This window comes from Puma concolor, chromosome E2 (assembly GCF_028749965.1).
Source record: "Puma concolor isolate L17-30 chromosome E2, mPumCon1.1.hap2, whole genome shotgun sequence".
In the NCBI taxonomy this organism is placed as follows: domain Eukaryota; kingdom Metazoa; phylum Chordata; class Mammalia; order Carnivora; family Felidae; genus Puma; species Puma concolor.
In genome coordinates, this window is record NC_141681.1 from 52,960,019 (window position 1) to 52,973,157 (window position 13,139).

A 13,139-nucleotide genomic window follows, 5' to 3' on the forward strand; every position below is an offset into this window, starting at 1 on the left:
GAAGGTCATCTAGGCCCAACGAAGTTGAGTAAAGCTTCCAGAACACCCTTGCGTACCACCTAGACACACCCCCGCTTCCACCCACGGAAGGGGGTAGGGGGGTGGGGGGGTGCGGCGCCTTTAAGACTCCCGGAAGCGGGACTGCAGGACCGGAAGTGATCCTCTTTCATTCCCCTCTTCACGTGGTGCGGACCGGAAGTGACGCGCGCGGCCCGGGAGCTGCGGGCGCGGAGGCCGACGGAGCCGGAGTCGCCGACGCCGCGGGGTCTCCGGGACAGGTGACCGGAGGAGGGGGCCGGGAGCACGCCCGGAGAGGGCGGGGCCTGGCGCCCCACGTGGGGGGAACGGGAGCGGGTGCAGGCGCGGCAGCGAGCCGCCCGCGGAGGCGGGGTCAGAGTACTCTGCGGGGGGCGGGGACTGGACGCCCACATGGAAAGCTCGAGGGGCGCTGGCGGGGCGGGACGTCGGCGGGTGGGCCGGACCCGAGCGGGCCGAGCTGTGGGCGGGGCCGGGGCGTGGGTGGGTAGAAGAGGGTGGGGCTGAAAAGTTGTGCCCGGGCCGGAGGCGGAGCCAAAATATTGCCGGGAGAGCTAGGGGGCGGGACCGGGACGCGGGCCGAACGTGCTGGGGGCGGGGCCAGAAAGTTTTGCCTGAGCTTCCCGCGGGTCCGGATCATCGGCCCGCAAGTCAGGAGCGGATCCAGAGGCTGACGCGAAGGCGGGGCGGGACCAAAAAGTTGTGGGTGGCGGGGGCCGTGGCCAGGATGCTGGCGGGGAATGATGGGAGTGCAACCGGAAAGTTTTGCGGGACCCAGGGGTGCCGTCCGAGCGTTGGCAAGCGGGCCCGGGAGCCAGAACCCTGACTGAGGGCGTAGGGGGCGGGACCGTGTTTCGAAGCGACGAGGCCGGGCTGGGAAGCAGGGGGCGTGACCGGGAGGTTGGCCTGGCGAGTCGGAGGCGGGGCCAGGGTGTTGGCTGGAGGGCCGTGGGCGGGGCCCATGTAATAACGCGAGAAGCAGGGGGCGGGTTCAGGTTGTTGCCCGGGGAACCGGGGGGGTGGGGTCAGAGGGTTGGCTGGGAAAGTCAGAAGCTGGGCCAGATTAACGACGCGCGGGCGGGCGGGGTCTGAGGCCTAGCGGGTGGGGCGGGGCCAGAAAGTTAGTCCTGGAGGGGGGCGGGGCCGTGGCCGTGGCCTTCGGGACCAGTTTGAGGCTGGAGCTTCCCCCTCCCACCCCCGGAAAGCCGCGCGCGGGCCGGGAAGTTCTGTCTGCGCCGGGCGGGGAAGTATACACTGGGGAGGTTGAACCAGGTACGGGAAACCTCGCCATTGGGTACCAGGCTTGTGTTTGGAATCTGGCGGGGTGTTGGGGAGACAGCGGCACCTTTCTCGGGAAGCTGGAGGCGTGGGCTTAAAATGTTCTCCCAGGGTCAGGGCAGCCTATAGGCGTGGAGATCGGGCTTGTTTTGACTGTGGGGTTATGGGACGATTCTGACACGTCCCTGGGAGAGAGGTGGATTTAGAGTGTTCACAGGGATGGAGCAGCACCAGAATGGACGCAGGAAGGTGGGCCTAGAATTTTCTTGTACTGGTTGGGGGGTGAGAGGATGTATCTAAAGCTCTCTGGAGATGGAGGTCTGGGTTAAAACTCCCAGCACTGGGGTGTGGAGGCTGGATTGGAATCTTCCTTTGGAAGGGAGCATTGTTGGCTGTTTCCTTAAGCAGTGGGGTGGGGCCGGAACTTTTCCCAAAGTGGGTGTGACTCTAGTGTCTAAGAAGCAAGTGGGTGGGCACAAACCATGGGAGGTGGCAGAGTCCAAATTTGTGCAGGTAAGGGGCAGGCTAGCCCTTTAAGACAGAGTGGAAATGAGGGCTAGAATCCCCTCGGGGTGCAGGTGTTGTTAATGCGCATGTGTGTTTGAGAGGAGCCCCCAGTATAGGAGAGGTGGAAGCAGACTGGGGAGTCATTGGCCTTAGTGCTCCGTTCCCTCTGTCCTCAGGAAGGCCTGGTGCTGTGTCCGGATTCTGCAGGGGAAGTTTGCCGGGACCCTGGCCCCAGCTAGCCAGTGGAATGGTGAGATGGAAAGTGGGGAGTCTCTGGAATCTGAGCTTTGGGGCAGGGAGCTTGGGAGGAGGGGACCCACGACTCAGACCCTGGATCGAATGCACTGGGATGGGTGTAGGTTTCCCTTGCTGTCTCTCAGCTGTCTCTCCTTCTCAGTCAGCCACACTGGATCTGAAATCGAAAGAGGAGAAAGATGCCGAGTTGGACAAGAGGATCGAAGCTCTTCGGCGAAAGAACGAGGCCCTCATACGGCGCTACCAGGTGCCCTAGCCCCGCCCTGGGAGACCCCATCCCCTCTCCTCCCCGCAGTGAGTTTCCCTCACCTCTCCCTTCCTTAAAACCTTTTCATGGCTTCCCATCACTCTCAGGATCAAAGCCAAAGGCCTTAGCCGGCCATTCCTTCCTTCATTCCATCCATCCGTCATTCATTCACGAACACCCACCAGGGTCTTTACTGCCAGGCTCTGAGCTGAATGTTGTCAGGGATATAGCTGTGACCGAGACAGCCCTGGGCCTGTCCTTCTGGAGTTCACCATCAAGTAGGGGCACAGACCTTTCTTTAGGCAGTGATGACCCAGAGTGGGCTGGGCTGGGTAGTTCACGGGTCTGTGAGAGCCCAGAGTGGGGGTCTTCACCCAGTCTGGAGGATATTAGGGAGGGCTTCCTAGAGGAAAGGATTCTGATACCTGAAGGGTGAGTAAGCTAGCTGAAGAGAAGAGGCGAACATGTTTTAAGCAGAGGGATTAGTTTGTGCAGAAACTTGAAACTTAGGGGGCGCCTGGGTGGCTCAGTTGGTTAAACATCCTGCTTCGGCTCAGGTCGTGATTTCACGGTTCGTGGCTTTGAGCCCCCCTGCCCCCCTGTTGGGGCTCTGTGCTGACAGTGTGGAGCCTGCTTGGGATTCTCTCTCTCTCTGTCCCTCCCCCTGCTCGCTTCTTCCCCACTGCCACCCCCCCTCCCCCCAAATAAATAAACTTTAGGGAAAAAAAAGAAACCTGAAACTTCATGTGGGAAGGTCAGTGGAGGGATATTAACCCAGGGAGGTCAGCAGGGGTCACGCCACGCTGAGAATTTGTACGTTTTCTCGAGGGCACTGGGGAACCTTGGAGGGTTTTGAGCAGGAGTGGGGTCAGGTTAGAATAGCTTTTTAGGAAGAGCTCTTTGGCTGCTGTGTGCTGTTGAGCGGGAGGAGGTGATACCGGAGGCCAGAGGCCCAGGAGGAAGCTGAGGCAGGGACTTCCGCGGGGAGAGGAGGGACAGGGCTGTGGGGAGGACTCCGTGACAGGCAGTGGTGGGGGGAGGGGAGGGGAGGTGGAAGGAGGGGCCAGGATGAGGTTCAGGTCCTTACCAGCAGTGACAGAGTAGGTGGTGGGGTTATTCCTGAGGAAGGACTTAGGAGGAGGGGTGGGTTTCATTTATTCATATTTCATGCATTCATTCACTTAAAAAACAAAAGCATATTGAATTTCTGTTGTGTGTCACGAAGCGTTCTAGGCTGGGGGGGGGTACGTCAGTGGATGAAACAGACAGGTACCCCTGTCCTCAGGCCGATTCGGTTGCAGAGGGGAAAGCAGACAATAACCCAGATACGCGTGATGCCAGGTAGTTGAGCAGGAGAAGGCACAGGAGAATGGCACGGGAGGTGGTTTCTGTTAGCGGGTCAGGGAAGGCCTCTCTGAGGAGGGGACATTTCAGGAGCGGAAACCTGAAGGAGGTGAGAGGCTGAGGGCTCTCTGGGGGTAGAGGGAACAGCTGGTGCAAAGGCCCTGAGGCAGGGTTGAGCCTGGTGTGTTCTAGGAACGTTGAGGGGGGCAGAGTGAGCGAGGGGGAGAGGGAGGGAGGGAGGGAGGGAGGGAGGGAGGGTGACGGATGAGGTCAGGATGGTAACGCGGCCAGACCCTGTAGGGCCCCGTAGGCTGTGGCTCTTGCCCAGAGCTGGGTACTGCAGGGGGGTTCTGAGCACGGGAATAGTGTCGTGCGGATTAGGGGAAGATGCCGAAGCGATCAGCTTTCTTGCCTGGAGCTCAGGAGAGAGGCCTAGGTGGGGGCCAGTCTTGGGGGAAGTTCATGGCGGCTGCGGGAATACCGCTGGTGCCAAGACCGCCGACCTCCTCCCGCTGACGTTTGCTCCTAGGAGATCGAGGAGGACCGTAAAAAAGCTGAACTCGAGGGAGTAGCGGTGACAGCGCCCCGGAAGGGCCGCTCGGTGGAGAAGGAGAACGTGGCCGTTGAGGTGGTGAGCTCTGCACCGGGCTGGGCGACTCATTGGGCCGGGGGGCAGGCGATGAGAGTTGAGACCTGAGGCCGGAGAGCGCCCCTCTCCGCCCCACCTGCCCCAGCCGCGCCAGCCGCCCCAGCCCTGTGGGCGGCCTCTGCTCCACAGCTGCCCTCTGGGCTTGGGGGTCCCCGTCTCCTCATCTGAGTGACTGCACTTTTTCTCCCTTCCCTCTTACAGGAGAAGAACTTGGGTCCCTCTCGGAGGTCTCCTGGGACCCCGCGGCCCCCGGGGGCCAGCAAGGGAGGCCGGCCCCTCCCCCAGCAGGGAGGCCGGGCAGGCGTGGGCCGGGTGGCCCGTCACTGGGAGGACAGTTCTGGGGAGCAGCCTCGAGGAGGAGCTGGGGGCCGCGGCCGGAGGGGCCGGGGCCGGGGGTCCCCTCATCTGTCTGGGGCCGGAGATGCCTCAACTGCCGACCGCAAATCCAAGGTGGGGGCCCGGGATGGGCTGGCGTCCTCTGGCTGATGCGCTTCCGGTCTCGTTCGCCTCGTTCCTGCCCGCAGACGGACCGGCTTTCTGCATCTGTCTTCTTCCGCCCCTCTGTCGGCTCGTTCTCTCTCTCCTCCCTCCCCCACCCCTGACCGGTGTCGCGCGTCCTCTCCCTGTGTTTTTATCTCCCCTTGTTTTGCTCTGTGTCTGGTGCACCCTTGCCACCCGCCGTGTCTTGCCCCATCCCTGTCCTCTCTCTGGCTCCTTCTCTCCAGTGCACGCCCTCTCCTTGGTTCTCTTTTTCTGTCTGTCTCGCTCCCTGGATCTGTTTGTGGGGAGCAGTGATGTTCTTACTGAGACTGCTCTGCCGCCCCGATGCGGAGGTTAGCAGGCCGGGGGGGCTGCGGGGCAGAGTGACTCAGCGCACCATGGACTTGGGCTCAACTTGGTTCGATGAGTTCCCTCTCCTTGGGCAGCTCCCTTCCCTGTGGGAGCTTCTTGGGGGGAGTCCTAGAATCAGATTTAAAGGTTACTGTGAGCGTTCTGTGAACAGCAGTCCGTTGAAAGCCTCAGAGCGAGCGTCGGAAGAATGTCACTTACGGATGTTCATCTATCTGTCTACCTATTTGTTTTAGAGAGAGAGCGCGAGCATGTGAGCGAGGGGCAGAGAGAGAGAATCTCGTGAGGTGCAGAGAGAGGGAGAGAGAGTCCAGGGCTGGGAGCGGGACTTAAGCTCACGAACTGTGAGATGGTGACCTGAGCCGAAATTGGATGCTTAACTGACGGAGCCACCCAGGCGCCCCACGGGTGTTTGTTTACCATTTGTACACGCTAAGCTGCCGTCACGTAAAAGACCCCCGGATACCATGGTTTAAACCAAGCGGAAGCTTATTTGTCTCCTGTGTGCCGAGCCCTGGGAATGAAAACGTCCTCTCCGGCAACCTGCGGCCTATCTGAAATTCCGCTACCACGGAAGAAGGGGAGAAGGGATTGTGGGGGGTCACCTCGCCATCTGCCAAGCAATTGCTGTTACTGCTGTCATTAGTTCTGTGGCAGCCAGGGTGTGTTGGGGTCCCCGGCTCCTTCCCCAGGTTCAGCGTTTCCCCAGGGAGCTTGATGGGTGAGATTCATTATGGTGCAAGGGCACAGAACAAAACCAGAGGGACAAGGCACGCGGGACGGAGTCTGGAGGGAGCCAGGTGCAGGCCCCCAAGCGTTCTCGTCAGGCCGAGTCACACGGGAGGGGGTCCTCCAGCGCTGAGTCACGACAACCCATACGACGGGCTGTCTTCCCGGGGACTCCCTGGAGACCAAGAGCCCAAGGTTTTTACCGGGCTCTGGTCGTGTGGGGCCCCTCTGCCTTGCGCCTACCCAAATCCCGGACCTCGGAAGGAAAGCCGGCGTTCAGGGCACGGCTGTCGTTTGCACAGAGAGTCCAGGCACCCTGAGCCCCCTTTCTCAGTTAGCCGTTGACCGAGAACCTGCTGGGAGCCGAAGTCCCAGATGCCGGCCCAGGCCTTTGAGAGCAGGCCTGTCTAAGGAGGGAGTCTCCGGCCGGCAGCGGCTCCCCTCCTGCCCGGATGCCAGCGAGCAGTGGGCTTGTGCGGGTCTTCCTGACGGCCCGGGGTCTCCGTGTCCGTGTTCTTACCCCCTAGGAGTGGGAGGAGCGGCGCCGGCAGAACATCGAGAAGATGAATGAGGAGATGGAGAAGATTGCAGAGTATGAGCGCAACCAGCGGGTCAGTGCCCCGGGCGTCCCCGCGGCGCGGCCCTCTGCCACCCCCCGCCCCCCAGGAGCCCGCCAACCCCGTCCCCCACTCCCTGGGCCCGCAGGAAGGCGTGCTGGAGCCCAACCCGGTGCGGAACTTCCTGGACGACCCCCGGCGACGTGGCGGGCCCCTGGAGGAGCCTGAGCGGGACCGCCGGGAGGGCAGCCGCCGGCACGGGCGCAACTGGGGGGGACCCGACTTCGAGCGGGTGCGCTGCGGCCTGGAGCAGGAGCGGCAGGTGGGTGCCGGGTGCTGGGGCGCCCTGGCCCGGCCACCGTCCTTCCTGCGGCGTACGTTTGCGCGGGGCTGACCGAGACAGCAGGGCAGGGGGGGCCAGCCTCCACGCCCGGCCTCTGAGCCCCAAGCCGATGGTCCGTTGCCGTGCGGGCACCGCAGCGCCCTCCCCTCCTGGCTCTCCGGTGTGCTTGGCCCTGTCCTCTCTCGATACCGTCAGGAACGTTTACCGGGACCCACTGGGTGCTGGGCATGGCCTTGGGTGCTGGGGCTGAGTCTTTGTTTTTTGTTTTTCTTTTTTTTCCTTTTTTTTTTTTTTTTTGGAGAGAGAGGGAGCAAGTGGCAGAGAGAGACAGAATCCCAGGAGGGACAGAAAGAGAGAGAGAGAGAAGCAGGGCTCCCACAAAGTGGGGCTCGTGCTCACCCGATGTGGGACTTGAACTCACTGCCTGCGAAATCCTGACCTGAGCTGAAGTCAGGTGCTTAAGGACTGAGCCACTCAGGCGCCCTGGAGCTGAGTCTTTTTTTTTTTTTTTTTAAATTTTTTTTTTAACGTTTATTTATTTTTTTGGGACAGAGAGAGACAGAGCATGAACGGGGGAGGGGCAGAGAGAGAGGGAGACACAGAATCAGAAACAGGCTCCAGGCTCTGAGCCATCAGCCCAGAGCCCGATGCGGGGCTCGAACTCACGGACCGCGAGATCGTGACCTGGCTGAAGTCGGACGCTTAACCGACTGCGCCACTCAGGCGCCCTGGAGCTGAGTCTTAAACAAGGCCAAGACCCCGCCCTAAAGAGGTTGATTCTGGTGGGGGCGACGTAAACGAGCGAGTATATAGTAAGCGTGAGCTAGTGTTAGACGTACAATGCAGGGGAGGGGGCGTAGAGGGTGGAGACGGGGTGCCGCTTGGGGAGAGATCTGGGATGGCCTCTGAGGAGGCGCCACACGAGCAGACCGCGTTCGCATCTCTGCCCTGTCACCTCCTTGTGTGACCTTGAGCACAGCGGGCCTGGGGGAGAGACGGGGGCAGGCTGGCCAGTGGCTCGGGGCCCTGACTGCCCGTCTGCGGGGCGGGACAGGGCCGCCGGGCCGGCCTGGCCGGCGCTGGCGACATGACGCTGTCCATGACGGGCCGGGAGCGGTCGGAGTACCTGCGCTGGAAGCAGGAGAGGGAGAAGATCGACCAGGAGCGGCTGCAGAGACACCGCAAGCCCACTGGCCAGTGGCGGCGGGAGTGGGATGCCGAGAAGACGGATGGGATGTGAGTGTCCTCTCTGGCCCCTCGACCTTGACCCCTGACTTAACGCCTCCGTCGCCCCGCCCCGTGTGTCGGGTTCGAGGTCACCATCACCAAATCCCCGGCGTGTCAAACCGCTTCCTCGTGTCTGTGGGTCAGCTGGGTTCGGCTGATCCACGTCGGGCCCCGTAGGCCGCGGGTCTGGCTGGGCTTGGCTTCTCCATGCGGGCGGAACTCCGTTCTGCTTCGTGTGGGTTCGTGCTGGGGTTCAGGCTGAAGGGAGCAGCTCTCCAGAGAGGTGCTGGTCACGGCATTGGCAGATGAGCAGGAGGGGAGAGCAGGCACGTCCGTTCTGGTAGCAGCAGACCCAGCGTCACTGGGGCCAGAGATTAAGCTGCCCTAGTAGATGGTGCCACGGCCCCTCGGCCAAGGGCACGGATGGAAATCCTGCACGGGGAGGGCATGAGAAACTGCTAACAGTGATTAGACCTTCGCACCCCCCTCCCTCACCAGCCTGTCCCCCACCAACCCAGCCCCTTATCCGGGTGGCACTGGTATCCTTATGTGACTCCGTGCTCTTTGAGGTCCCCGGAAACATCCAGTTAGCCCAACTTAAAGCAGAGCTGTACCCTTGTGTCCCGGACCAGAAGACCAACTTCCATACCAGAGAGCTGGCCAATAGCAGTCTAAAGACTGCTATTAAAAACTTAAGTTTTTAATGTTATTTATTTATTTAATCTTTAAATAATCTCTGTCTTTTTGAGACAGAGAGAGTGAGGGTGAGCGGGGGAGGAACAGAGAAAGGGAGACACAGAATCCGAAGCAGGCCCCAGGCTCTGAGCTGTCAGCACGGAGCCCGATGTGGAGCTCGAACCCACGAATCGCGAGGCCACGACCTGGGCCGAAGTCGGATGCTTAACCGACTGAGCCACCCTGGCGCCCCCGCAGCTGTGGTTTTCCATGCCATCCCGCGCCCTTTGCTGCTTTGCAAGTTTCCGCGCCTGTCGCTTTTGTCTCTGGCACGGGCTGAAGAAAGAGTGTTGGCTGTGTGCCTGGGTGGTCTGAGCATTTCTCTGTGGGTCGTGAGCCCAACCGGTGCAAGCGTGAGGAGGTCTCTGCACAGACGTTGTGGCGAATCCTTCTAAGGTGCGGGCAGCCGGGCTTCTAGCGGGATGTTCTCCGGGTTGGGAACGAGAACGTAATTGTTCTTCCTCGAGCCCCTGAAGCAGCGTGCGGCGCGCCTCGTTAGCGCGTGGGTACGTTGATTTCGGCAGCAAACGTGGATTGAGTCCCTCCTCTGTGTCACGAAGGGTGGTGGGGATTCTAGGGGATGGGGACACGACAGTGAACAAAACTGCTTCTGCCTTCAAGGGACCTAGATTCTAGTTGGAAAGGTGGACACTGAATAGATCCCAGCGGCAGCTCATGAGGAACAACGGAGCGTGAAGGATGGAGACCCTTCTTTTAGACTTGGGTGATGCGCGTGTAATAATATGTGATTATTTTAGACCGGGGTTTAGGAGGGTCTGAGCGGAAGCCTGGAGGAGGTGAGGGTGCCGGCCGCCGAATGGCCTGGGGAGGTGTCCCCAGGAGCAGTGGGTGCAAAGGCCCTGAGGCAGGAGCGCGGTGTCGTAGGAGTGCTAGCAAGCGAGGCCTGACTGGAAGCTGGGGATTATGGGCTTTCGAAGTTTTTTGTTTTGGGGGTCAAATACTGAATTTTTTCTTTCTGTTAAGCTGCCTGCTCACCCCCTTCTCTCTTCTCCCCAGGTTCAAGGATGGCCCAGCCGCTGCCCTCGAACCATCCCATCGCTATGGTGAGCGGGTGTCCTTGGGTGGGGTGGGGCCGCTGGGTGGGCCGGGCGAGGGGGTTAGTTTGTGCCCTGCCCCCCCTCCCCCCATCCCTGACCCCTCCCGGCTTTTGTTGCAGATGATCAGGCCTGGGCTCGGCCCCCCAAGCCCCCCACTTTCAGGGAGTTCCTGTCCCAGCACAAAGCGGAGGTCAGCCGCAGGAGGAAGAAGGGTAGCCGATCCCAGACCAAGGCAGCCCCTCGTGCCTACAGGTGGGGGCACCCCTTCCCTTGGCGTGTGCAGGCCCCCCCCTCGCAGCAGGGCCGTGTGGCTCTAGACCTGGCTGTCCTGACATGTGTATGTGTGGCTTTGTGTTTGCCGTCTCGTCCCTGTCTGTTCTCGGGTACGTGTGTCTCTCTTGTGGGTCAGGCTCTTGCTTCTGGGGAGTTGGGGCCTCCGTCCCTGCTCTATCCCCATCCCTCTCCTCGTCCCCCTTCTTCTTTTCTGCCACCTGGCCCCCCTCCATCTATCTGTGCCCGATAACCTGGGGACACAGACCCGCCGTTTCCTCCTTAGTGCTCCAGCATGCTGGGTCCTCACCCGCAAACCTACAACCCCCTCTCGCCCGGAGATGAATTTTGCAGCTCTTCTCCGGAGAGGATCTGGAGGTGGGAAGCCCCTTCCCATCCACCTGGGCCTCACCCCTCTCCTTGGTCCCCTCCAGTGACCATGACGACCGCTGGGAGACGAAGGAGGCAGCATCCCCAGCCCCTGAGGCCCCACAGCCCCCTCCACCCGAGGAGACGCCCGTGCAGGTGAGGCAGGCTGTCCTCTCCGGGTAGGGGGGTGGGGGTGCTCCGGGTCCACGCCCGCTCCCCCTACCTGCCCTGTGCTCCCCGCAGCCGCTGGAGACCCCAGCTCCTCCTGCCCACCGGCCTCCTGAGGATGACGGGGAGGAGGACGAGGGGGAGGATGAGGAGTGGGAAGATGTGAGTGAGGAGGAGGAGGAGATCGAGGAGGAGGAGGAGGAGGGGGAGGAGGAGGAAGAGGCCATCGAGGAGGAAGAAGAACCAGCCCAAGACCACCAACCCCGAGAGGCTGCGCCCACCGGAAGCCCCACCGGTGAGCAGGCTGACAAAGAGCCTTCCAGGCCAGAGGAGCCCCTGCCACTTCCCCCGGCCCCTGCCACGCCTTCTAGCCCCTTCTCGCCCCTTGGGGGCCACCAGCCCGTGTCTGACTGGGGCGAAGAGGCGGAGCTGAATACTTCCCCCAACGCTGATGCCCTCTCCCTCTCTCCGGGTGAGGCCTGGCCATTTGGAAATGCATGAAGCTGGCTGCTTGTGTGTGTGCTGGAGGGGTGCACTGGCAGGCGGGGAACCGTCGGGGGCTGGGTTCCCCCGCCCCCTTCACCGGGACCCCGTGTACCCGCCACCCCAATGGGTAGGGAGGACGGTCCATGCCTGTCTCTGGAATGCCTCCCCCCCCCCCCCAGATCCTGCCCGTGCTGTGGGCCACAGAGGCCCCTCCCCAATAAAGAGTTCACGTCCTCGAATGATACTCCCCAGGTGTGTCCTTGAACACCCCCTCCCGCTCCCCCAGGGCCTTCTTTCTCACGGTGGGGGGAAATATGGAGGGGTAGGGGCTTGACTGGGCCTCCCCCCTTCCCCAGGAGGTGACCAGCCAGCCCCTGCCTCCCTCGAGAGTGGGCCCTGCCTCCCAGGAACCCAGAAAGCTGAAGAGGAAGGGTCTGAGGCAGCTTCAGGTGGGGGAGTGGACGGGGCCCCAGAAGATGGCCTTCTTCCTCTTTTTCTCCCCCTGGGGCTGAGGGGAGGGCTTGGGGAGAGGATAGAGTGGAGCTGGGTGTGCGGGGAAGCCGCGGATGGTGGGGGGGGGAGGCTACAACGCTTGGGATTGGGTGAGATTGGAGCCCAGGTCAAGGGGGTGGAGCTAAATGGAGGCCCTCTGGGGCCTCGCGCTTGGAAGAATGGTGGGGGAGGGGAGCGAGGGTGGGATTAGGATTTAGAGGCTGACCCCAGGGGTTGGGGGATAAAGTCTAAATATGATGGGGTGGGGCTAGGCCCAAGGGGTAGGGCTAAGGGCAGGATTAGGAATTTAAATAGGTCGTCTTCAGCCAGACCACCCTGAGCGCGCCCTATCTCGTCTGATCGCGCAAGCTAAGCAGGGTCGGGCCTGGTTAGTACTTGGATGGGAGGAATTTAAATAGGTCAAAAGTAAGAATGGGGGGGGGGGGTGGGTCTAAGCGAGTAGAGGAAATCAGAATCGAAATGCATTTCCCGTTAGAATGTTGGGCCCAACCACCTCCATCAGTGCGAGCCGGGTTGGGAACCAGGGACCTCCCCAGGCGTGACATCAGAGTTTGGGGGGCAGAGCGAAGGAAGATCTGGTTAGAACTCAGGTGGGCAAGGGCAAAGGGGGGCAGGGGCAAGAGGGCGGGCACTCTTGGGGCTAGTTTAGGTCCGTGGGGGACTGGGCGGGAGTGGGGGAGGCTGGAGTCTGAGAGGACAGAGTTTAGGACGGTCGGCGAGGGCAGGGTGTCCAGGCGTTTCTCGTCTTCGTCTCTGGGCCCTTTGCTGGCCAAGTGACTGTGATCTCGCTGTACCAGATAGCTTCCTCGATTGTAAATAGGGTTCTGCTGGGGTGCATGCAGTTTGTGGGGCCCCCGGCGAGGATTAAAGGGAGTCCGAGGCCCATAAACCATTTAGCGCAGGGCGACTGAAGCTAGGCTCAGTTGGGATCAGAGACGGAACTAGACGGGTGGAGGGTGGGGGAAACTGTTCCCTCCGCTGACTGCCCCTTCTCTCCCCCAGAGGCGGGCACTGAGGGTCAGGAGACCGCGGAGATCACCGACTTCCAGAGGGTGCGTTTCTGCAAGGTGGTGGCGGCCGCTCCGCCACCGGGGGCCGCCCGCTGACCGCGCCTGCAGACTGCGGCCTCCGCGTTCTGCACTAACCTCCTGTCGCCTTGCTCCTCTGTCCTCTGCTTCCGTCACGCTCCAGCCAGGAGAGGGTTAAATGTAAGGGGGGCGGAGTCAGGGCCAGTGAACGGGGTGGGACCAGGGCAATAGGCAAGTCTCACGAATGGGGGGCGCCGTGGCACCGGGAGGGTTGAGACGCCCCCGAGTTACCTACCTAATGGCAGCCATGGGGGGCTAGGTGCCGGTCCCCGGATCTAGATTCCCGCCTCCTGGAGTTTCCATCTGGGGCATGGCAAATAGCCGGTGACTCTCCCGCAGGACTTGGAATTACTAGGCCACCGGCCTTCTCTTATTAAACGCAGTGCTTCCGCTAACCTTTGAACTGTGTTTCTGGAGGGCAGGCTGGGTTG

At 61.7% G+C, this 13,139-nt stretch overlaps 1 protein-coding gene across 1 annotated transcript; it reads left to right on the top strand.

Moving 5' to 3' along the window:
- The first annotated feature begins 179 nt into the window (after positions 1-179).
- Positions 180-13,103, top strand: CCDC9 (coiled-coil domain containing 9). The gene is made up of 14 exons (XM_086690216.1): positions 180-278; positions 1,998-2,071; positions 2,219-2,370; positions 4,197-4,298; positions 4,518-4,766; positions 6,422-6,505; positions 6,600-6,773; positions 7,849-8,030; positions 9,774-9,820; positions 9,934-10,066; positions 10,519-10,609; positions 10,697-11,093; positions 11,464-11,556; positions 12,623-13,103. Exons 6-14 carry the CDS (start codon positions 6,458-6,460, stop codon positions 12,724-12,726), a joined length of 1,269 nt encoding a protein of 422 aa, XP_086546342.1. The 5' UTR covers positions 180-278; positions 1,998-2,071; positions 2,219-2,370; positions 4,197-4,298; positions 4,518-4,766; positions 6,422-6,457; the 3' UTR covers positions 12,727-13,103.
- The last annotated feature ends 36 nt before the right edge of the window (positions 13,104-13,139 follow it).